The following is a 23,774-nucleotide window of genomic DNA, read 5'->3' as shown; positions in this document are numbered from 1 at the left end:
AAAGCTGGAGGGAGGTTTCCTGACTGGCTGGGCTCTGCTCTTTTGGGGAAACGGTGGAAGAGGAGGGGAAATTCCAGGAATGAGTTTATTTTTTGGCTAGTTGTAAGAAGAAGAAGAGGGCAAGTCCTCCATCTGCAAGCACAGCAAGACAGGGGAGGAATGGGAGGTTATGAAGAGTAGCTGTGCTTTGCCTAGTGATCAAATGAGGATGAAGGTGATACTGAGAAATTTTTCCCTAGGAGAGTTTCAAAGTATTGCTCTGATTTACCTCTGCAGTCAGGCAGTTGAGGAGAACCACTTACCAGAAGGTCCCCCCCCAGCAAACATGAACACAGCTGAGCAACTGAGTGTCTGTAGCAACTTGAAGTTGATAACTTCTGGGTCTTGGGCAGACTCACACAGTATTACTCTGTTGCAGCAGTCTCTCCCATTAAATAAACACACAGACACATATATAGTTGCAGCTGGTAAATCATTCATACCTGGGTTTACAGCCAGGGTCAAAGAACAATTTTGAGATTTCCAGTTGCTGGATTCCCAACCTGACATATCTAAAGAGCAGGGGAGGAGCCTCCACGATGTTTTCCAAGTTGGACACTTGGGGATTTGAGGCCCTCAAGATTGACAGTCATCACCGAGAATGTTGTTTCCATTGATGGTACATCAGTGAGACTGGGCAGAAGAGCTGTAGGGAGGTCAAGGCCACGCTGTGGGTTCCTGTTTTGGACATCACCTGAATGATGGTTCTGGTTACTTAGCTTCTCTTCGCATTGTGGTGGGGGCCTGGCTTAATCCTGAGCAAGAAGGACCAAATCACCACTTCTTGCAGTCTGAATTTTCTGTAATGGTTCCCCAAGCACAGAGCAGGTCTGGCTGTGCTTAGCTTGTACTGGACAATAAAACTAATACCCAGGTCACAGAGCATGTCTTTGAAAAACACTAGCTGGGGTATTAGACCCAACTATGAAGGATAATAAATTGAGACAGCAGATTCCTCATTCTTTGCTGTAACCTTTTCAGCTGGACTGTCATCTGTTCCTTCCCTTGATTTGTTGGGCTTGAACAGTATATGCTGTCACTGATGGTATAAAGCAGCTGGCTGCAGGGATTCAAACTTTAATGGGTAGCTTGCCACACTAGGCCAGATACTTCTCTTTCTTATTCAAGTAGAGTAATGAGGCAACTTTTATTTGACTTATATAAATCCATTTTAATTGGCTTTCCTGATAACAGTTTAATTAACATGTAAATTAGCTGTCCTAGAGCTGTTAATCATCTTTGCACAGAATGCTGGATATGGTCATATAACATACTCTCTTTTTCCTGCTCTTAATGCTTTATACTGAAATGTGCCCATAAATATCCACTATTTTATATATTTTATATATTTTATTATTTAAGAGGAACAAGATGAGGCTCTGTGTCATCCTGTAGGGAAACAACTATCTTGCTTCAGCATGATTCACCAGTCTTCTATCATGTTAAACTGCTACGCACATAACAAACAAGCTTAGCACTGGGTTTTATTGGTTTGGCTTTTGAGTTGGGTTTTTTTTTCTTTCTTTTTTTTTAAGACTATCTGCAAAACAAGGGAGCAGAGGAGGATGGCAGGTGCTCAGATAACAGCAGTAGCCTCTCTTACAGAATGTCTTGTGTCCAAAATTTGGTAACGACAATGAGAGCGCTAGGTAGTAATAGTAAGAAAGTGACTGAATTTCCACTTTCTAAGCAGTTGAGAATAAAGCAATTATTAGTTTTCCTAGGGAAAAGAATGAACTTGCCACATTTATCACTACAGATATCCTTACCTTAATCTTGGGCTTTTGAGAAGCAGGACTGCTGGCTTGCTAATAGATGAGAGGACTTCATTGTGAAGGCCAAGTCTGCTTGAGCGGAGCAGCAATATTTCATGAGCGCTCCATGGTAAGTAAGTAAAAGTGACCTATAATCTTGCCTTAAACAGTTGCCCTATAGACTCTGATGGACTACTTGGTAAATATAAGGGGAAAGCAAAGCAGGCAGGCAGGAATATTTGCCTGCAGTTTCTATAGTTGTAACTGGGGGGGGGGGGGGGGTGCTCCCCTCCTGCTATTATTTTGAGCCCTAAAGCATGATCTTTTTAACCCTTTTGTTTGCAAGAACCTGCACAGAGCAGATTATTGCTGTTGCTTCCCTGTTAGTGGGTGCATTGTTATTGCCTCCTACATGTGCTCCCTGGACTGAGGCACAGAGCACCTGCGCAACAGCTTTATTTATGTAAGTCCACATGCTTTGTAAATTTGTCTGTAGTTGTAAATGTGGTTGCCCAAATTTCCAGCTCCATTTCTAGGCTTCCCAGCCCATGTTCAGTTACTGCATTGTTCCTCAGGTCTACCTGGCCCTCTGCTGCAGCATGACCTTAACACCTCGTCTGAGGTTAATGGGAAGCACAAAGCAGAGCCTTCCCTGGTACAAAATGAATAGTCTGGGTGGTTGATGATTAGCAGAAATTAACAGCAAACGCAAATGCTCTACTTCCTCCCTCCCTCCGCCTGACCAGTTCTGTGCCCAAGCTGATCTTTACAGGGAGTGGGTAAACTCGTTGGTAAGCTGTAAGCGACCATCCCTTTCTGCAGGATGGGTCTGCCATCCCCAGTCATGCTCCTGAGTCTTAGTTTCAGGACATATCAGCCTTCATTCCACTTGTGTAAAGGTAAGTTTCAAGACCAGCTCTTTCCTCATCTGCATTTAATACACGTGAGCATCATATGGCATTTTCTTACCAAGAAGCAGAATGGGAACAGAGATACAGCTAATGAATTATTAAATTTCCTTTAGCATAATGCATTAATATGCTAATGTCCTCTATAATGAGCTGGCCTCAACTAATCACCATATTTCCAAAGTATTTGCATACACACAGCATGTACAAGCCAACTGCACAGTCTCTTCCAAAAGGGACTGTCATGGTCAACGTGCTCTGTGATTGGAGAGCGCGATGTTTAGAGAAGAATGGCCCTGAACAAAACCAAGATGTTGTTTGGAAAGGTGGCAGAGAACCAACTAGAGATGCCTTTGATCTCCGTGCAAAGCAGAATCATATTTTGAGACAATACCTAATCCTTTAGAATAACTGTCTTAGACACGTTGCCAGTAACAGCATAGCACTTAGAATGGGGTCTGTTGTAATATGGGGGTTCACTTGCCTGGTCTGGAGTAAAAACAGGTATTTCTTACAAAATGGGCAATACCCAATTCCTAATGTTTCTGCTTTACATCCTCACAGTACACACCTTTTATTTTACTTTATAGACAGAGATGACAGTTTAACAACACAAATAATAGGGATCTCCAGGCCTGCAGCTATGTTAAGAGTTAAAAGAAGATTTGTTTATTTCCACAGTGGAAACTTACTTGCAGAACCTTAACACCATAATGATACTGCTGCAGTTATACTGGTATATATTCCCTTTATGGGTGTTTTAAGATAAGGGTGCTTTAAGATAAGGATGCTTTATTTTAAATGACAGAAATTGGTTGATAAGCAATTTTCACAGGAAAATGTTTTTCTTAAGTTTTTTTTTCCATACATTACATGCTCTTACATATGATTTGTACCTGAAATAAAACATTTTAAGACAGATTAATCAAAAGAAATAATTTAAAATAGAGAACTTTTCAAACAAGCTGTAGACAATGTTAGATTGTATATATTCAGTATACTTCCCTCCAGGGGCAGTACCTTTGTTTTTAAACATGAAAATGAAATGTAGTGTTACCTGATGATACACTTCCTGAAATACAGGTCTTTGTGCAAAAAAATTATTATAATTTGCATCCTAATTATGATTTCTACAGGAACACTAAGGAGGAATTTTACAGTTCTGAATTAGCATTTGTGTTCATCAAGGTATTTTTGTTTTGTTCTAAGACAAGCAGTTTGTTGAACCCCTCTGACAATGCACCATTGTCTTCATCATCACTAAATGTAACCCAGTGACTGAAATCTTTTGAGCTGAGGAGTTTTAAATCTTCTGGAGTGTGTGCTGGAGAAGTAGTTGATGCTGCCTCTATGGAAAGAGGGCAGGAAAAATCTGTGTCCAGGTCCAAAAGACTGGTGTTCCCTGCAAAGGAGCTGGTATCTGAGAGCTGTGGGTGCTGGTCCTCACGTGCAGGAGGGCCCTGAAGGTTAGCAATCAAGTCCAAGGCATTTGGAGCCAGCTGCTTAGCTGTGTTATTCTCTGGGCTGGCAGAAGATGTAGGAGCTAAGAGAGTAGACTGGGGGGGGGGACCAGGAAGGCCATCAGAGTCCTGAGTCTGGGCGCAGAGCCCAGGATTGTTGTTGTTGTTGGAGTTGAACATTAACCCTCTAAAAAGTGGGTTGTCACTGCTCTGGAGAACTTGAAGATGAAGAGCTGCAGGAGCTGACTTCTTTCTTCGTGGTGGCACCTTTGGGGCAAAGGAAGTATTCTGGGGAGGCAGCGCGCTGGCCTCAGCCATGCTGAGTGATGGGGGCTGCCTTTCACTGCTTCTTCTGCTCTCCTGAGGCTTCCCAGGCTGTGATGTTCTGGGTTTAGGGAGTGGAGTAATCCTGGTGGGACTAAGAATAGCTCTGGCTTCTGGCCAGAGTTCTGGCAAGCCAAAAGGAGAATGCACTGTCTGCTGGTCAAACTGCTCTTCTGTAGACATGGCCTGAGGGGGAAAAGGAACGAGAGATGAAAACAAAAATGGTACCTTAAACTAAGAGTCAGTTCTAGTGTGAATTTTATTGATGGCATTATTGAGAAAAGCTGAAAGTACCAGAAGAAAAATAAAGCAGCAAAAAGAGGAGACTTGACAGCATGGTTTTAAACCACACCTGCTTAGTTCTGTTTTTAGACATCATGCCTTGGACCAGTGTTCATTTACAGGGTGTAGTATAGGGACAAGGATCCTAGAGGCTGTTCACTCCCTGCGTGAAAAATGCATCTCTTTCTGACCATCTCTCTTTCATATTAGGATTTTGCTCAGGGCCAAATCAACATAGTTCTGAAGAGTTATTTATTTGTTACATCTCTCTGCTGACTGTAATATAATTTAAGCAAGAAGGCATAGGGAAGGCTAAATTAATGGGGCCATTAGCACGTGCCTTTGGGTATCTTGTGATATGTAAGGTTGAAGGACAATTAGATTAAGCTAAACCCAAGAAATGTATTAATGGCTCTGTCCTGTCTCACTGATGCTAGGGATTGAAGCTAAAAAATAATTTCTAAGTGGAATTCAGCATATATCAGCATATATATAGCATATATAAAAATACATAAATAACTGGAGCCCAGATTAGTCCAAGAGGGTAGGGACTGCTTCAGATTTTTCACTCTGAGTTGCTGAATGAAAGCATTTTAATTCTTATTGGTCTGCTGTAGTATTAAAGGATAATATACAGCCTTCTAAATTTAGTTAATATTTCATAATAACATATCCTCTGCTGTTTCTGTCTATATGCTGTTCTTAAGTTGCCTAAATTTGATTGCATGCCTTTTTCAAGGAGAGAGGTGGATTGGATAGAGGTTTTGAAGTACACAACTCCCATCTAAACTCACTCAGATGGAGGAAGGAGTGGAAGACTGAAAGAGTCAAACTGAAATAGATAAATTTGTGCAGATGATTTCATATAGCTGACACCCAAATGTCAGTCCCTCTCAGCAACTTCCAGGAGTGCCCTGGGCATGGATACATGATAAAAATGAAATAAACTGACCATTTCTTGTTATTGAAAGTTTAAGGAAAGGGCACACACTGTATTGTTTGTTATTTTTTCTTTTGTGATTCTGCTAAGTAGAGATTGCACAGACTCCAGGATAGAGAGGGTGAATGCCTTTACAGAGCAAGGTAAAACAGTAGTCCTAATGACTTAGAGGAGAGCTTTCTAGAAGAAGTTCTAACAAAGGAAGAATTTAAAAGGTTGTATTTGCCCCTCTCATACTTAAAACTGCTTCCACCATTAAATCATCATTTCAGCAGCTCTAGGAAGTGAAGAGTTATTATCTCCATGGTAGAAACCTGACGCAGAGACAGATTAAAAATACAACACCTACAGGTTGGTATTTTTAAGCACTTGCACTTGAGTAGAATCCAAAGCCCTAAGTGAAAGGTAGAATCCCATTATAAAGTGCATGAAAAAAGTTAGATGTCTCTGAACAGGACCCAAATCAGCATACCAATCAAGAAGCTGCCTCAAATCAATAGAGCAAAGTACTCATCATGTGGACAAAAGAAAACATTGTGGTGAAAAAGGGATGAATCTTAAATCCTGAACATCAGATGCCCCTGTCTACCTGGGATTAATGGCAGAACTCTTTCCTGAAGAGGTGCACCTCTGCTCAGCCTTTTAGATAAAGCAGCTGGGCTCAGTACATCAATACTCAGGCAGTCAAGGAGTGCTGGTGGTGACAAAGTCAGGGGTTTAAACAGTCAGTGCATTCTCTTGAGAAGCTGAACAAATTTGATTTCCTCCTTAGCATGACACCTCACACTTTGAACCTACATGACAACACGTGTGCCTCCCCTCTCCTTGAAGCTATAGGCTATGCTAGGTGGCTGATGCTCTCCATCTTTCCAGGTGAAGTTGGATCACTGTTCAGATAATAAATTCAGAACTGAGCCACAGAGAACACACAAGAAGGAACTCTTTTCTGCAAGTTAGTGGTTCAGGCACTTGTGTTTGGAAAGGTGTTTTCATGGGTCCTTATTTGAGAATATTGGTGTATTTGACTTTGTGACCATTTAATTTTAAAAGGTGACGAGTACCTCCACTGGTCATGGAAGTCAAATTACAAGCTGAGAGAAGGTGAAGGTCAAACTCTGAGGCCTGTGGAGTTTGGATATCTTTGAAGTAGGGGGCAGCTGAATGGAGATTTACAGCATTGCAGTTTAGGACTCAAGCCTAAAAGCATAAAAAGAAAGGCTTAGGCAGCATTAGATACATGTGTGACTGACTTACCCCTGGCCAGCACAAATATCTGTGGCTGAGAAGGAAGCTGAACCTGCATTTCCAATTAAAATCATAATGGGTAGTACAGTCTTCCTCTCTGGAAAGCCTTTTCTAGTCTGTGTTATTATTTTGGAAGCAAGTAGTATTTTGTTTTGGTTTTCAGATCTCTCGCCCATCAGTATTATAAATTTGTAATTTAAATGGTGAATTGTGCATGAAGAGTCTATATCTCAGGCTTTGGTGGGTCAGGAACTCTCCTCTGAATTAGCAAAATCATTCCATTTTGACTCATGTAGATTTTTGATTTTAAGAGAAGTATTTTTTTAAGATAGAAATTTTGTTGCAACTGATTTTGTTTCTAAGTAATTTTGTCTCCAGGTTGAACTACAGCTTTTGGATAGATGTAAGACCAAAAAAAGAAAAACAAAACCGTTGAGCTTGACTGAAACACTAATTTTTTGTCTAGCAAGAGAAAGTCTTTCTTCTTGATTTTCCTAAGAAAATCTAGATATTGCTGATGTGGAGATGGTTCTGATGCTTCATAGTCAACAGAGCAGAAATACAGAAAGATGAAAAGCAGTGGGGAGGGTGGCTCCCAAATGAGACAGCAATTTATGGCGACTTCCTCCTAGGTGAAATTGATTCAGAGATACAGAAGCAGCAGAATATCAGAGACAAGACAGTTCCACATATCTTGACAAGGTTTAGACAAACCAGAAGAGCAGCAACAAAACCTAAGAGGATGGATGGACAAACAGAAAAGCTAAATAAGGGTGACTCAATTTAGTGACAACTTTGTTGAAGTACATAATAATGATGTACAAACCATTTGCTTTCCTTTTCTGGTTTCTTAGTATGTTTTTATGCCTTGATGACTGCAATACAAAAAACCATTTCAGTGCCTGTTGATTAAGAACTAGGTAGAGTGTAAGTGATAGGACTTCACATGAACTGTTTAACAGCCCACCCCTTTTGCCAGTGTTCACACAGTGTAGTGAGGTCTGGATGCATTTTGCTGCAACTATCTTACGTTTTCCACCTTGATTCCAGTCCTTTGCAGGGGTACTGGCTTCTTTGTAGTTGGAACTTTGGGTGGCGGGCGATGGGGCACAAGCACTGGTCCTACCTGCAGCCCTTGGCAGGATGGTGATTTTGTGATGCTGGGAAGAGGTTCAGGTTTAGTGAACATTTGGTTTCTGGCTGGAGCAGGCTTTAGTGCATCTTCCTGTAATCCTGAAAAGTAAAAACAATCAGTGTCTCATCTTGATTAGAAATGTAGCAAAGACCAATTTCTTTTATGATCGTGTTTTCCAAAATGTGCATGCCTAAAGGGAATACTGTTCAGGCCAGGAATGCAGGTTTTAGAAATAACCACAGATCTCTGCTATCCTGTCACCAGAATGTTTACATTTCTAAAAGGCAGTTAGTGAAAAATTTCCCTGTCTGAAGTACTACATACTAAAACAGCAATGTGCCACCATTTGACCCAGTGAATAAAACACTGACTGGGGGTACAGGAGTACTGGACTCAAGTCCGGAGTCTCCTTTTGCCCTGGTTGCCTCATCTGGATAAAGCAAATAATGATACTAAGCTCCTTCTGCAGGGTAGTTTGGAAAGAACTGTAAATGCCAACTGGTAGTATAGTGTAAGGGTTTGAAAGTGAACCTGACCAGACTAATTTCCTTACCCAAACTGAGTGAAATGCGTAATGTGGGTTTCAAAATTAAGGGAAAGTATATCTGATTTCAAAAATAAGTGTACTATGCTCTCTGAGGAACAAACGTCAATCAAAATGTTTTAAATGATATTTTATGATATTTACCTTACCTATTCCAGACTACATTTGCTCTATTTACAAATGAAAAGAGATGTTTTTCTCCTGAACTGAGAGGCTTGCAAACTCAGGAAGGAATCTGAGTCTTACTGCATTCTCTCTCATTTACACAGCATCAGCGAAAGACTACCTGCAACCCTGGAGGGTATATTCACACTGCCTAAGTTTCAGTACCTAAGCTAGTTTCCTGCTCTAACCTGTCCTTGCAAGAACCCCTCCTCTCCAGGGACTAGATGGAGAGCCTATGCAGGGAGTAGCCTTTTAGCTTAGATATTTAAGGTTAAGTGGTCTGAACTCCTATCTAAGTAACAACTGTAGTTGCTGTATAAATCTGAACAGAATCCAGGTTATTTTCCCCACAGCTGTATGGCTCTGCAGTTCTGCTTGGAGTAGTGAGCATTCACTAAACAGAGCAGAAAATATCCTTTACGCAAATGTAAGCAGATACAACTCTGAGGTAACACAGACAATATCAGTTGAGGAAGACCCCATCTGTATCTTGTAATTTTTCAGACTAAATCTGGACATAAATAACCCAAGGTGCTCCTAGTAACTGGTTCTACAGCAAAATATACAACTAAAGTCATCTTGAAACAAAAAGGCTAATATTATCAAAACTGACAGAAAACACTAAGTATAATCTTGCAAGAATGTGCACGTCAGTGTTTAGCTGAGCTTTTGAATAGAAATAAGTGCATCTGGGCTATGACAGGGGAAGGATGAATACACCAGCAGTTTTCTTTAAATAAAGATTTTAAAAGTCCATTAGAAAGCTATGCTCACCTCCTTTAGCTTCCATAAGACATCTAATAGCTTCTTCTGCTTCCTCAGCTGTGGTGGTTTTGATCTGCTTGACATTATAAGGTTTACTTATTCCAGTTCGGACTTTAGGCTTTAAAAAAAAAAGTATGAGAATGAGTAATCTTGAGACAACTTTTCTCTTGTATACCTATAATCTTACAGCTAAGCTCACACACCATTCAAGTAATATTCCGGTTTTGTTGGTGGCTATTCAACAATCTACAAATAATGCAGAAACGGTGGTGAGGAGAGACTTTTGGCAGCTATTAGATCTTTGCTTCCAGCTGAGACAACAAGCCAATGGCTCACTGCCATGGCTGGGCCCTTAGCCATCCCCCTTCGTTCAATACATTAGAGATCTCATCTAAGAAGACAGGAGAGGGGGAGATATTTCCATGTTCAGGTCTTTGTTTCCCAGCTGAGATGGCTGGTAGCCTTACTAGCAATGTTCAAGACCTTTCCTGTATGCTGGGCACTGGTGTGGCCATGAAGAAAAGTAGAGAAAAGAATTAAACCACTTTCTCACAGTTCTGAAAATTCAAGTTAGCATCCATCAAAAAGCAACACATGAAATAAACCAATAATGTCTTGGTCTTGCTGCATTCTTTCTCTGCCTCTTTGGCCTTTCTAGTTCCTGGCAATTTAGTACTAAGTTTTCTGGAGCCCAGCTCGCCCTACAGTCTACTATTACAGCACAATGCATTGAGCTTAGCATTTTCAGCTCAGGCATGTAGCAGGCTTCCTTCCTTGAATGATGGGCACATCACATACATGATGTTCAGAGCCTATGTGGGTGGGGGAGGCCAGGAATATACCAAGTGACCACACTGAGCAGCAGGACTCACTGGTTGCTGAGGGGCTCCGGGTAGCAGCTTTGCTGTTGCCAGGATGGAGCAGGCAGGCTGGCTTCCTGGAGAGAGGGAACCATCTGAAGGGGACTTTTTGCCCGATGTTCCAGCTGAAAGGGAAACAAAACCGGCTTTTTACCTTAAAGAGCTGGTATAACATTTTACCTACAATGGAGCAAAACTGATACCCTGTGAAAGTGCTTGTGATTAACAAAAGAGGCAGTCTCACCCTCTCTGCTCCTCAGGGGGATGGGCACATTATACAGGACCTTCCTGTGGGACGCCAGGGATCCTGAGTCCCCTCTGCCTGGGTGCTGAGGACAAGGCAATTGGATTTAGGTGTGTTGGAGTGGACTGTTACTGGTCTGGTCTAAGGTCCCCCCTTTTTGGTGACAAAATCTCAGTGCAGAATAAAATGATGAAACTGTTTCAGGAAGCAGTTTCCTAGTTTGTCTTTTTAAATTAATGTAATAATCTCAGCTGAGTATTAACATTGCATTCCAGGCACAGAAATACAGATGTCAGGGTTGTCGTTTCTGGGCAACAGACTCAAAAATGAGTGGGAATAATGCTGAAGAGCTCATCTTCCAGCAGTGAGTCTGATGGAACCTTTAAGTTATGACTGGAAAATATATAGACAAGAGATATTTTTGCCTGTGACAAAAATGTGCTGCATGGCTTGTGTCATACAGAAGGCCAAAATGATTATGCTGGTCTAGCAAACACCATTAGTCCAGAAGTAGCCATAAAAATAGGAGCAGAAGAGCACTGATGGCCTCTCAGGTGAGTAGAGCTTAAGTAAACAGCATCACTTCCCCTTGGTACCTCACTGAAAATCATAAGCCACTTTGCAGTTCTTTCCTAAACACAGAAGCAAGCAAGAATTGCTTACAAAGTAGAAAAGCACAAACGACTGTCCAGAACAAGTATTTTGTCAAAGCTTTTAAAAGGAAGATTACAATTAAGTCAGAAACAAAGAAACCATAAGCAACGCTCAGTGACTTTGAAAGTCAACAGGCATAAACATGGGTAATTTATTTTTCATTGTCACATTGCTAGCCTGAGCGATGAGTAGAAACATATGGACCATTACATCCTCACGAAAGCACAGGGCATTCCTTCATGAAGTACCTGTCACCCTAAAGACAAACTTCCCCCATGGCTAACTGCAGCCACAGTCAGACTGAAACAGGCTGGGAAGCGAATACAAATACATCAATAGCCTGACATTTCAGAGCAAGGTACTACTTTCTTTGTCACCTAGAAACAGGGGGGCAAAGGAGAACAGTGGAAAACTATGTTCAGCTGGGGCCAACACAACATTAAAGAAAGTTAAACTCACCAGGAGGAGGAGGCCTCTGTGGAGGCTGGAGTGGCCGAGGTCTATTAGGAATGGACAGAGATCTGCTTGGAGACCGCCGGTGGCATTCCCTGCTTGCTTCCAGCTCCCGCTTCAAATCAGCCAGGTCTGTGTCATCTAGAGGAATTTTAGAAAGTATCTGTATTAGGTAATCACTGAAGGAGATGGCGTGAAGCTGGGCAGTCAGGAGAGAGGCAACTATGAATGGTAAACCTGAACCAGACGTCTCAGAGCAATGACATGTGGTTCCTTTCATACTGTTTGCTCTCACTGAATGTCTCCCTGTTACCACTCCAGGAAACATCTGCCCTCTTGTCAAACACCACTCTCTCTCCTTTTCCAGCATTTATTAATTGTTCATGAAACACAGACTGCCTGCATCTGATTCCAGGGTTACTAGTCACCTTGTTAGACTATGAACTTTGCACAGAGAGACGTGGCAGCAACCTGTTATCAATCAAACTATGACGTGACAACCACAAGGAGGCTAATCATGGTCAATCCCTTGTTCTTCCTTCCTGAACACAGAAATTGCCTCAGAGGATTAGCCAATTTTCCTTGCTCACAAGGACTGTTTTTATGCTGGGAGTCTAGCTGAATAGCTCACTCATCACATCTCTGCTTTCCAGTGATGCCTTTAATCTGGTAGTCCTGGGCTGCACCTTAAAAGAGTAGACTATACCATCTTTCACTCTGTCTAACCTTCTCTGACAGTTGCAGAGGTGAGGAGCGGGGATTGCTTTAGTCTCCCAGGGAACAATCTGCTAAGGTGAGGGCTTTCACTTCAGTTCTCTCACTTCCCTGCACTGCCCAGCCACGCAGCTATGTTCTTCTAGACTTCAAATCCATTCGATTTAGTCTTGTCCTTGTGATTTGGAGAGGATGGGGAAGGAATTAAGTAGCAGCGGTCTCTCATATTTTAGGCATTTTTACACAAGTTCCTGCTTTCCTGAAAGCTGTGCTCTGCAGGGAAGACTGAGCTGCCTTGCAATTTCCTACTCCCACTCAGCACCGGAGGGTAGCCTCAAAGAGACAGACTGCGATCTACCCAGTCCTCCCCACCCTTCTCTCTGCATTTTCAGTACTTCTAAGCTATAGATATGGCTCATCAGTAGGAAACAGGGAGTCACACAGGCACCCAAAGACATGGCTTGAACTTCTGGCAGCAGCACTGAAGACAAGACAAAAATCAACCACCACCCTCTATCCATTCTCCTAACAGACTGCTCGTTTTTGGCAATGGCTCCCAGGGACATCAGTTTTACAAGGACTATGCCCTTCTGTGATCTCAAAAACACCATTGTGCTCCCGTCCTTGGTTTCCATCTGTGTCCAACACCAGCCATACAATCATACCCTCAATTAGGAGTTACTCAGGCAGAATTGAAAGCTTATGGAAGCATCTGAAATTGCAGGGACTTTCAAGATGGGCTGAATATATCATATTTTGGCTTGTGGGAGATCATGACCCCACCTTGACCTACTCCAAACTATACTTTATAGCCTCTATTTACTGTATGATTTTTTTGCGGAGAAGAGTTAGTGTGGGTGAAAAGAATCACTGCAATTCTCTGTAGCTTAATGAATCATCACATAGTAGGCCAGAGGTGTTTGGAGAGCAAGACATCCTATAATACAAAGTGATTGGTTTCACAGTATTTAATAATGACAGACTACTCTGTGGCTCAGGGCTAGTTTTCTAGGTCTGGCCAAGCTGCACTCAGCATGGGACTTAAGGTAGGTAAGAAAGCTGTATATCACAATGGTTGTTTGGAAAATCTGTCTGCGTAACTTATGAATTTCATTTAATCTTTATGAACTCAACTTCTGACTCAACCTTTGAAGGTATTAAAGTTTTCATTTTTATGCCAGAAGACAAAGCACTTCTGAGAGAGTACCATCAACAAATGAATAGCAGAAAGACAGCTACTGAATCACTTGCTGTGACAATGAAGTTTTTAATACATGACCCAGCCTGTCTATGCTTGGTCACTGAAGCATGTCCTGATCATATCCCATCCCATATAATAAGACCACAGGCTTGGTTAGTTTATGATATAGTTTATATCATATTATGTTCACAGCTTTATCTTCTGTTTACAGAGTCATTTCACAATAATGTGCAAACATGCCAGGTGACCAGGAAAATGGTAACACATTTACGAAGCACTAAAAGAATGAATATATATCTAGTGTGACCCTCAACTTCTTCAGAAATAGATAGAATAGAAGCAAAGGAGATACTTCAGGCTTCGTTTGAATTCTTTTGAATCCAACTTCCTGGACAGTCCACCTTACTCCACACTGCCACAACTATTGCTTAAAGGGCAAGAACCAAGTCCATCACTGAATCAATGGGAATCCTTCAGTTTAATTTTCACTCTGGCCCTCACTGGTAAGAAAATTAAGTGAGGACAATTTTTTGTTTTATGCCTTTGTGCTGAACAAATGGATAAAAAGACTTAATTTCTCACAACTATAAAAGGAAACGAGCATTTCTAAGCAGCACCCTGCCCTGGGCTGAAGACAAGAAAAGGAAGATCTAAGTTTTATTATTTGTATTGCTATTGTGCCTGAGGGCCTCAGTTATAGTCACAGACTCAATAGGAGTTGAGCACTGTATGAACATGTATCCAAAAGACGATCCCTATCTTTGAAGGACCCACAATCAAAATATAAACAAACAAGGAAATACAGACAAAGGGAGAACAAACAAAAAGCCTTCAAGTCTTACTTTAAGAAATGTACACGATCTACCTTTATACTGCCGTGGTTTTTGTCCAGTAAGCAATGGAGATTTGTTTGAAGGTGTTATGGATGGAAAACGCCCAGAGTCCTCAGGCAAATCGTCTGTTGTGTTTGCTACTAGGTGCTGACACAAAGCATCATCTAAATAGTCATCCTCATCCTCCATTATATCACCTGAAATAAAATATTAGATAACAAAGACTTTGTGAGCAAATGCATTCTCTTCATTTTCACAGAATCACACAGAATCACAGAATGGTTGAGATTGGAAGGGACCTCTGGAGATCATCTAGTCCAACCCCCCTGCTCAAGCAGGGTCACCTAGAGCACGTTGCAGGGTCACCTAGAGCACGTTGCACAGGATTGCATCCAGGAGGGTTTTGAATATCTCCAGAGAAGGAGACTCCACAACCTCTCTGGGCAACCTGTTCCAGTGTTCGGTCACCCTCACAGTGAAGAAGTTTTTCCTCATGTTCAGGTGGAACTGTCTGTGTTTCAGTTTGTGCCCGTTGCCTCACGTCCTGTCACTGGGCACCACTGAAAAGAGTCTGGCTCCATCCTCTTGACACCCTCCCTTAAGATACTTGTACACATTAATAAGATCCCCTCTCAGCCTTCTCTTCTCTAGGCTAAACAGGCCCAGCTCTCAGTCTTTCCTCATAAGAGAGATGCTCCAGTCCCCTAATCATCTTTGTAGCCCTTCACTGGACTTGCTCCAGTAGTGCCACATCCCTCTTGTACTGGGGAGCCCAGAACTGGACACAGTACTCCAGATGTGGCCTCACCAGGGCTGAGTAGAGGGGCAGGATCACCTCCCTCGACCTGCTGGCAACACTCTTCCTGATGCACCCCAGGATCCCATTGGCCTTCTTGGCCACAAGGGCACACTGCTGCCTCATGGTCAACTTGGTGTCCACCAGCACTCCCAGGTCCTTCTCAGCAGAGCTGCTTTCCAGCAGGTCAGCCCCCAACCTGTACTGGTGCATGGGGTTATGCCTCCCTAGGTGCAGGACCCTGCACTCTGCACTTTTCCTACAACCAGTGAAAGAATGTACTATACAGGCTGGGCAAGCTTCTTGTGTAATCTGTGTTTTCATTACGGTTTGTATATATACAGATAACTGTAACATGCATTGGATTTGCTAACATATTTTGTAACTCTAAATTGATATAATAATCTAATCAATAGTTCTCTGCACAGGCACAGTACTGGGTCAGGGCTTTAGTTACAATCCTCTTTCTAAGAAGTGTGGTTTCATTATAAACTAAGGTATGAATCACACTCATATTGTGCCTTCTCTGTGCAACCAAAGTCAGCGAAGCAATTTCTCACAGCTTGGCTTAGAAACCTGCTGCTCACCTTCTGAGTCATAGTCCAAACTTGAGAAGTCAAAATTTTCTTCCAGCAGACAGGAGTTTGCTGTGGGTGACATGGGGGCAATGCTATCCCGTTTTCGAGCAATTTCCTCCTGAAGGCCCTTCAGCCAGTCCTTGGTCTTGGGACGGATCTTCACTGTTCTGCCTCTGACCTAACACCAAGAAAGAATTATTTTCCCTTTGCCAAGCAACTTCATCAAAATGAGAATACCTCAGCAGAATAAGCAAGTGCTGCCAGTCTACAGTGCAACTGCTTCAGAAACTGATGTAACTAAAGCTTCATTTCAGAAGTTAAAGGAAAAGGAAGCACACTTCCTACCTCCACAACCTAAATCAGAATCAAGTCTTCAGATTGTAACAATATTCTGGAAAGAAAGTTAGCTTCACAGCTCAGAAGCCCTGCTGCTACATTTAGGAATTACTTGAGAAGTATGCTGAAACATTAAATATCATCAAAATGATATTGTGATCGTAACAATGGGGTGAGAAGGGCCCAGTATGAGTCAGAGGCTTTTTTAAAAACACACAGGAACTTACTACTTGCTGCCATCTGTAAGGAAGCCCTCTGCTCAGATAATCCCAATCAAATATGATTGTTGATCTATATGAGAAGTATATTATTGAACAGATTAGGACCACTGCTGCTTATATATGTTGCTCTGTGACATTTCAGGTGAGATGTATGAAAGACAGCAGCTTTGGCAATAAAGTCAGAGTTCCTGACCCTAGTTCCCAGTCCCTTCAATTGTGCCCATACAACTGTGCTTGGGTCTGTGCTAAAATTAGATCAATGAAATGAGGCAAACTAAAAGATAAAACTCCAAACACAAAAGAAGTGCAGGGGTTTAATCCTTTACTCCTGTGTTGTTTACAGTGCAGCCGCACAAACAGTTTTGTCAGCATAAATGAGGAGGTTGATGAATTGTAGTGTATGTGTGTGGGAAAGAGAAACAGGGGAGGGGAAGGCAAAAGCCTACTTCTAATGCTGAGTTTGCCATGGAAGCCAATGAATCATGCTGTTCCAGCTTGGTAGAAGGAGTTTATTTGGTACATTTAAGAAAAACAAAAAACTCTAAACAACAATTGTGAGGATGCTTTGGCAACAGTATAAAGTCATGCATAGTCTCTAGAGAACCGCTTGAAGTGTCAGGACAATGACCAAGCGTGTGTATCCTGCAGTGATATCTCAAGGCCAGGTCCTGAGCACTGCCTAGTAGCTCCAAGAAAAGTCAGCTCCTGCCCTCCTGAAACTGAAAAACATTAAAAGCCGCAAAGGTTGTGAGAGCTAAGGACTTTGTGAGCAGACTTTCTTTGAAATAATGCTACTGATTTAGCTAGAAACTTGAGTATCCCATTTTAAGGAACCACTTTTGAGAAATTCGGTATGAAATTACTAAAATAGATTTGAAATAGTCTTACCTTGATACCATCTATATCCATAACACGAAGAGCTGACTTGCTGTCTGCAAATGTCACCAGCATTTGACCTCCACTGATCCTAGTAAAAACAGGCAGAGGAAAGAAAACTTCATTTTACTCTGCAAGTGAATAAAAGGCCTAAAGGTGACCACAGTAGTTTTGTACAGCTCCATATTTGGTTTTCTGTGTTTTTCTCACAACTGTATATTCTGGGGAGGAACAGGTGGTCTAAGAATCGCAGCTGGGCTCTCCTTCTCCACCTATCCCCCTTTATGTGACTCCAGCACCATGCCCATTAATGGGTTGTCCCCAAAGCCCCAGTACAAACATCTCAGCAGTGCTTTACAGGATATCTAGTCTGTCATCCATACTCCCTCTGCACTGATTTCCTTGACTATGCATATCCCCTGCCTCAAAGGACAGCAAACCTCCCGAAAGATTATGATACCATTGAGCTCAATACAAAAAAACAAACAAACAACAAAAAAAAACACCCACAAAGCATCTTCTTTTCTTGCTCCTTTGCTTCACATGCGAGGTGGTACTAGTGTTCCTGTAGGGCTGCTTTTGAACCCTTGACTTGCATTTGGTACTTCATAATACCACACAACAACAGGTCATCTGCTTTCCTCATCAATAGATGCATTAAATACAACATAATCAATCTTCTGGTCTTGTTTCCCAGGTCGCAAGTGTTGTCATCAGTCAGGCCTTGCCCAGTTTTCCCTGTATTTCTCAAAACAGAAGTCTCATAGCTATGCTGGAGCCCCCTACAGAATCAACCAGAAAGAAACTGAACTGCTCTGCCAGAAAATATAATCACACCCTCCCTCTCAAACTCAGTAGGTGTTTGAACTGCAGGAAGTCATATTCTTCAAAAATAAGCAAAAGGATTCCCAAAAGAAATGAGAGCCAGACAGGAAATCCTACTGAGTGTGAAAGAGCATTGGAAGAGAGCAGACCTCCTCAGAGGAAGTGAAGCAGGGCCTGAGGAACTGCCAGCAGAAGCAATACACATAAATGAGGCCTGAATCTAAAGATGATGATTTACCCTGAAACCTCTGCTCTCTGGTCCTGGACTGAATAAAATTCTCCTCCACTCAGCCTGGAGAGCTGTTAGACTGTTTCTTTAATGAGGTGATAAGAGGTAAAAGATATTCAAAACACATGTATTCAATTTCTAATGAAGAATTCAACATGCAATAGAGGCATTCAACATACTACTTTCAAATATAAAATTAACTCTGTGGGTACAAAAAGGGAATCTCTAGTCCATATTTGTAAACAGATGACATGCATCTCAGATTCCACATTTACCTGACCAGAACAACAGTGCCATAATCCTCAAACATTTGCATAAGCTCTGTACGCAAGTCCTCAGGAAATTCATTTTTCTCTTCAGGCACGGGTGACAGCAGATTTACCACTACTGTGGCATCAAGTGGTCCCTGGAAAGATGACACTTCCTGGAAAACACTCTCACGGGCAGCTTCATCGACTTCCTGAACCTCTACTTCTACAATAGCTAACACAGGTCTGCATAAAACAAAGGAGAAATGCTTATTTAAAATAAAAAATAACATCATGCAATAGGAAATGCTTATTTAAAACTAAAATCAATGTCAAACAATAGGATAGGTAAGAATTTAGTTCTATGAGGGACAAACATTATATTGTTAAACTCTGTATATCTGTAGTCACTTTTAACTCCATGATGTCAAAGCTCATTGCAAATGTTTTAATTAAGCCTGATACACCTTAGAAGGAGGTGATTATTATACATTCTATGTAGAAAGAGAAGTTGAGCAAATTGCTTAAGGTCTCACAGCAAGGAAGCACTGTGGCTGGTAATACAACTCAGAAGTTCTCACTCTGATGGATTGTTTCATTTTTCCTGCAGTGGAAGATCATGCCTTGAGCACTATCAATTATATTTACCACTCCTGCACTAGCTGGATGTAACAGTGAGGACACACCATAGAGGAATTCAAATAACAATTGTGTGTAGCACTTCTGACAAAACTGCAATCTAAAGGTACCAGAATGCTTCACTCATTATTAAACAGCTGTCTCCCAAATCTCCTATACAGCAGGAAGGCACTATATTATTTTCTGTTAGATGTAATTCAAGGCTACATAAGATGTCTTTCTTCCAAACACTAAGGACAAACACTAAGGTGTTCTAAGTGCATAATGTAGTTAGGTAGCAAACATACATCAATCCGTAACATTATAAGCAACATTGAAAACCTGCTTCTTGAGCCATTTCTTACAGATTACCTCCTTGTGTGTTAGATCTAAATACAACTGGGAAAGCTGTCTGAAAGAGCAAAGCTTGTATTGTCTCTGTGGATGCAATCTACATGCTCAGAATTCTACCTGCAAATATATGCAGAGCAGTAACTGGGATGGCTGCTCTGCTAACTACTTCAAAATTGCTGCCTCCCACTTGCAATAGAGCAGGCTTTGGAATATGCATTACCAGAAGATATTAATGCAACAACAGCTAAACTAGAAAGGAACAGTAGGAAAAAAAAGACCAAAAACAACTTCGTATAGGAAATGTTAACTATTTCTACAAGCACTGTAAATCATAATGCATTTCCATGTCAGAAAAATCCAGCTAAGCCCCTTTTCCAGCACAAACCTTGGGAAAGCAAACCCACTGACTGTAATTAAAAAGCAGTTTTTGCAGTCGAGTTTGCTGAAATTGAAAACCAATGTACAACAGCCATGTTTCACAGGCTGCATCCTCAGGGTCCTTTATATAATGAGTACGCTTTGTGGAACACAGCAATGTCAAAGCCTTGACACAGAGAAATTGCTTGCAAGAGGCATGTTCTTCTATTGCTGGAGGACTACAGAACAGTTCTTATGTGTACGAGTACCATGAGAAGCACAGGGCCAGCTGCTGTGATTCACTGAGCTCTGCTATGAGGAACAATACTGTAGCATTTCCAGAGGGCATGCAAGGGGTGTGACAAAGAATTCTAAATGCAAGGGAGCTTCCATGGGGTATTTATTACAGAATTTGTTTCAGAGAAGTGAGACAGTGACAAAAACTTAACAAAGAAAAGTCACTCATATCCCCTAAAGAGAAGTTAATGATATAGACCAGCCAGAGGCACTGGTCTTTGTTTTTTCTTCCTCCTCCCACCTTTGTTTCTAAGAAAAGCCTAGCAGCTTAACACTTTACTACTCTGAAGAGGTCACATCTGGCCCTATGTACATGATTTACTCCTCTTCAAGCCACATAGTCCCTCCTTCCTCCTCTCTCACAGCAAGCTGAGTGGGAGTCTGTCAGAGCAGCTTGTTTGGGTACCAGAGCTTTCCAAAAACAAGCAACAGAAAGCTCTCAGTTTGCTGCAACTTATCCGACCCTTGCTGAGGTCACAGTGCAGCAGAAATCTGTACAGGACTATAGATGCTTGCCACCCTGATATAAAACCCATTATGAAAGAAACACCAAGAAACTGAATGGAGAATTAGCCCATAATGCTTGTTACTATCAGACTCAATTTCTCACTCTGAAGGTGCAGTTCTGTTTGACACATTCTAACCTAGAGGTAATTTCTCTGATTATTTGCTTAGGACTTTACCTGTGGTCAGATGCCTGCAGCTCTGCTCTCCCGTAATACATCAGGGCTCCAGGGGTCCAGGTGTGCCTGACTTTAGTTTCGGCATTCAGATCACTGTCTAGAAGATTGATCTCTCCAGCTATGCAGTACAAAACATCATTTAAAACTCACTCTTACTAATAGTTAAAAGCTATTTTATTATGATGCAGTTCACAGAACGCTACTAGTGAGAGGAGGTTTTTTAAATTGTTCCCGTCTATACCATTTAAAGAACAGCTTGTATCCTAAAACATGTAGGAGTTAGGGGACAGGAAACAAAACATGGAGTGTGGGAGAACAACAGACACAGCTGATCACTAGAATAAGACAGATGCAAAATGGTAACCTGAAGGTCACTCAATCAATGATCTACACAGTCTGGGGTGAGAGTCATATTAATATTTTTTCTCCTGCCTCATTACTCAGACACAGTACTTGTGAAATAAATTGCATTTCTGAATAAAACACAGGGAGTGAAGAAATAAAAAAAAGGCAGTCCCATGCAACTCCAACCTCCAAATGCTTTCTTTGCAATACATTAAGGTAACAGTAATCAATCCAGACTTTATGCTAGAGTAAGATATTATATTGCCATCAGTATCAGGAAAATTTCTAGGCCACTGTCTGGGCTAACGAATAATACAATTTCTTGCCCATGGAGTTGAAAATGAGTTAACACGGAATACAGCATTTCTCCCTAAACACTCACACTGGGGCTACACTTTCTTCTTAGAAAGCAAATGGTCCTCTAGCCTATACCTGCAAAAAAGGAGCAAGGGAAAAGAGTTAGAGCTGAGAGGCTGAAAAGCTTTGCTGTCAGCAGAAAAGGAGAGAAACTCTGGTGGCATTAGAAAACCTCTGCAGTGTTGGGAAGGTAGGTGGACAGACAAGTGGTCAGTCATATACCCACATGGACTAGCTGTGGGAGGCGCAGAATGCTAAATAAAGGAACCTGCCTACAGAGAGTGGGCTCTTGCAGGTCAGCTAGATGGGCGCTACATTCTGTGTGTGCTCCATCAACTAAAGTCTTCCCAGGGGCTAAGCCTTGCCATTTGAAATAAGGAATATGCTGGAAAACTTTTTGAAAATGTTGGAGTATTTTCTTTCTCCTAAAATGAAAACAGCCAGCACAGGAGGGAAGTTCACTTACTGTTATAACTTCCTTATTACATCTCCCACAGTTTTATTTCTTTCCCAGATTACATCTCTATCAGTGGTTTAAGCGCCTCATTTTACTTCATTTTTGATTCCTTAAATAAGCATGCATAACTCTGTATCACACTGATATGTACTCTCTGATTACCCTAGTTTTGCTTCATAGTTTTACACTTAGTCTGTTCATAGTATGACTTGGATTCCAAGCAGTAGTTCTGAGGCCTGAGAAAATCACATCTGCAGCCCAAACAAAATTACTTCTCTAGTGATTACACCTATAATATGAACTTGTGCAGATTTTATAAATACTGGGGAGAGATACACCTGCAGACTGCAAGCATGGTTATAAAAACCTGTCTCTGATTACACAAAGAAACATTTTTTTTATTTTGTTATTGTTAACTTTCAAAGAACAAACACAAATTGTATACGGCACTTCTGCGGTGGTCGCCACTCATGGTCTCAAAGTACTTTACAAGCACTAATTAAAGAAATCTTCCACCATTCCAGAAGCTAGCAGAAATGTTCCCAGACATTACCAAGGCAGAAGAAGTTACAAAAAAGTGCTTACATTTCTACTGAGGTCAACAGAAACAGTCAATCTAGCCTTTATAACACGGAACTTCACATAGAACTCACAAACTCCCTTTCTCTCCGTTCACTAGATTAAATCTCCTTCTGTGGGTTCTGTATGAAAAATGAAATAATATTCAAATAAAGAGGAGGGAAAGACCATACACACCTGTTTTTTCAAATGGAAGTTTTTTTCTCCACCAAAGCACTCGGTCAGTCCAGGCTGGGGTTCTGCACTTATCACTTGTATCGTAAGCCTCTGAGCCAACATCATATTTATATGTTGGTCCAAAATTAATAGTCCCTTCATGAAAGTCTTTAAAAATCTACGAAAGAAATACCATCTCTTTGATTAAGTTACGGATGATGAAGATGCCATTGTGACATACCAGCCTTCTTGAGCACGAATAACATTCTGATTTTTAAACAAATTAATACATTTATATACCGCAAATACTGATCTGAAAATGCCTGTTTTCACTCTCTCAAGGAACTAGACCAAGCCAACATGCAGGTATTCAGGAAAATGATGACCTTAAAGCATAAGAGAATGGGAAAAACTGCCTTACTTTTCCACTGGATTTTTGCTGTTGTAATTGATCAAATTCCAGAAGTGTTTTCCAATCTTGCCGTTTAAGAAAATAAAAGACTTCCTCATATGTTAGATCGATCCGATAGTTAAAATCGCCACACCAGAAGACATAGTCATGTGAGAACACATTCCGCCCCTAGTTGGAGGTACACAATACTATTTTAAATCACATTCAAACACCCAAATTTTAAATGCACGAAAATGTACAACTTAGTTTCTCTGAAATTCTGAGTACTGGACTTACCTGCCATATTCTGTTTGTTAAAATCCAACTCATGCTAAAAAGAAATGGTTTCTTCACTGTCTTTCACATCCCACTGAGCTGAATTTTGTAAACAAAATTAACAGACTCTAGCCCCTGTTTTCTGAAGGTATGTATAAACTGGGACTACAGTTTTAAATTCACAATTTGGCCATCATGAATATTTAAAAAACTTTATTTTCCTAACACATTTCACAAACAAATATTTAAATATTCTAAATACAACACAAAATGTT

The 23,774-nt window shown here is 41.3% G+C and overlaps 1 protein-coding gene across 1 annotated transcript in view; it reads right to left on the bottom strand.

The window, feature by feature from the left end:
• Positions 1–2,712: 2,712 nt before the first annotated feature.
• The window catches only part of SYNJ2 (synaptojanin 2), a 72,649-nt gene continuing 51,587 nt past the window's right edge, over positions 2,713–23,774 (bottom strand). The window contains exons 16-27 of the mRNA XM_067293606.1: positions 23,254–23,412; positions 22,854–23,010; positions 20,939–21,056; positions 18,657–18,875; positions 17,340–17,418; positions 15,904–16,072; positions 14,553–14,717; positions 11,779–11,913; positions 10,434–10,546; positions 9,571–9,679; positions 7,983–8,185; positions 2,713–4,671 (exon numbers count right to left, since the gene is read on the bottom strand). Coding sequence (XP_067149707.1) covers positions 3,856–4,671; positions 7,983–8,185; positions 9,571–9,679; positions 10,434–10,546; positions 11,779–11,913; positions 14,553–14,717; positions 15,904–16,072; positions 17,340–17,418; positions 18,657–18,875; positions 20,939–21,056; positions 22,854–23,010; positions 23,254–23,412 — 2,442 coding nt within the window. The 3' untranslated portion in view covers positions 2,713–3,855. The remainder of the gene's footprint in view (positions 4,672–7,982; positions 8,186–9,570; positions 9,680–10,433; positions 10,547–11,778; positions 11,914–14,552; positions 14,718–15,903; positions 16,073–17,339; positions 17,419–18,656; positions 18,876–20,938; positions 21,057–22,853; positions 23,011–23,253; positions 23,413–23,774) is intronic.

The sequence above is a fragment of the Apteryx mantelli genome, chromosome 3 (genome assembly GCF_036417845.1).
Source record: "Apteryx mantelli isolate bAptMan1 chromosome 3, bAptMan1.hap1, whole genome shotgun sequence".
Lineage (NCBI taxonomy): Eukaryota > Metazoa > Chordata > Aves > Apterygiformes > Apterygidae > Apteryx > Apteryx mantelli.
This window is presented reverse-complemented; position numbering and strand designations above follow the sequence as displayed.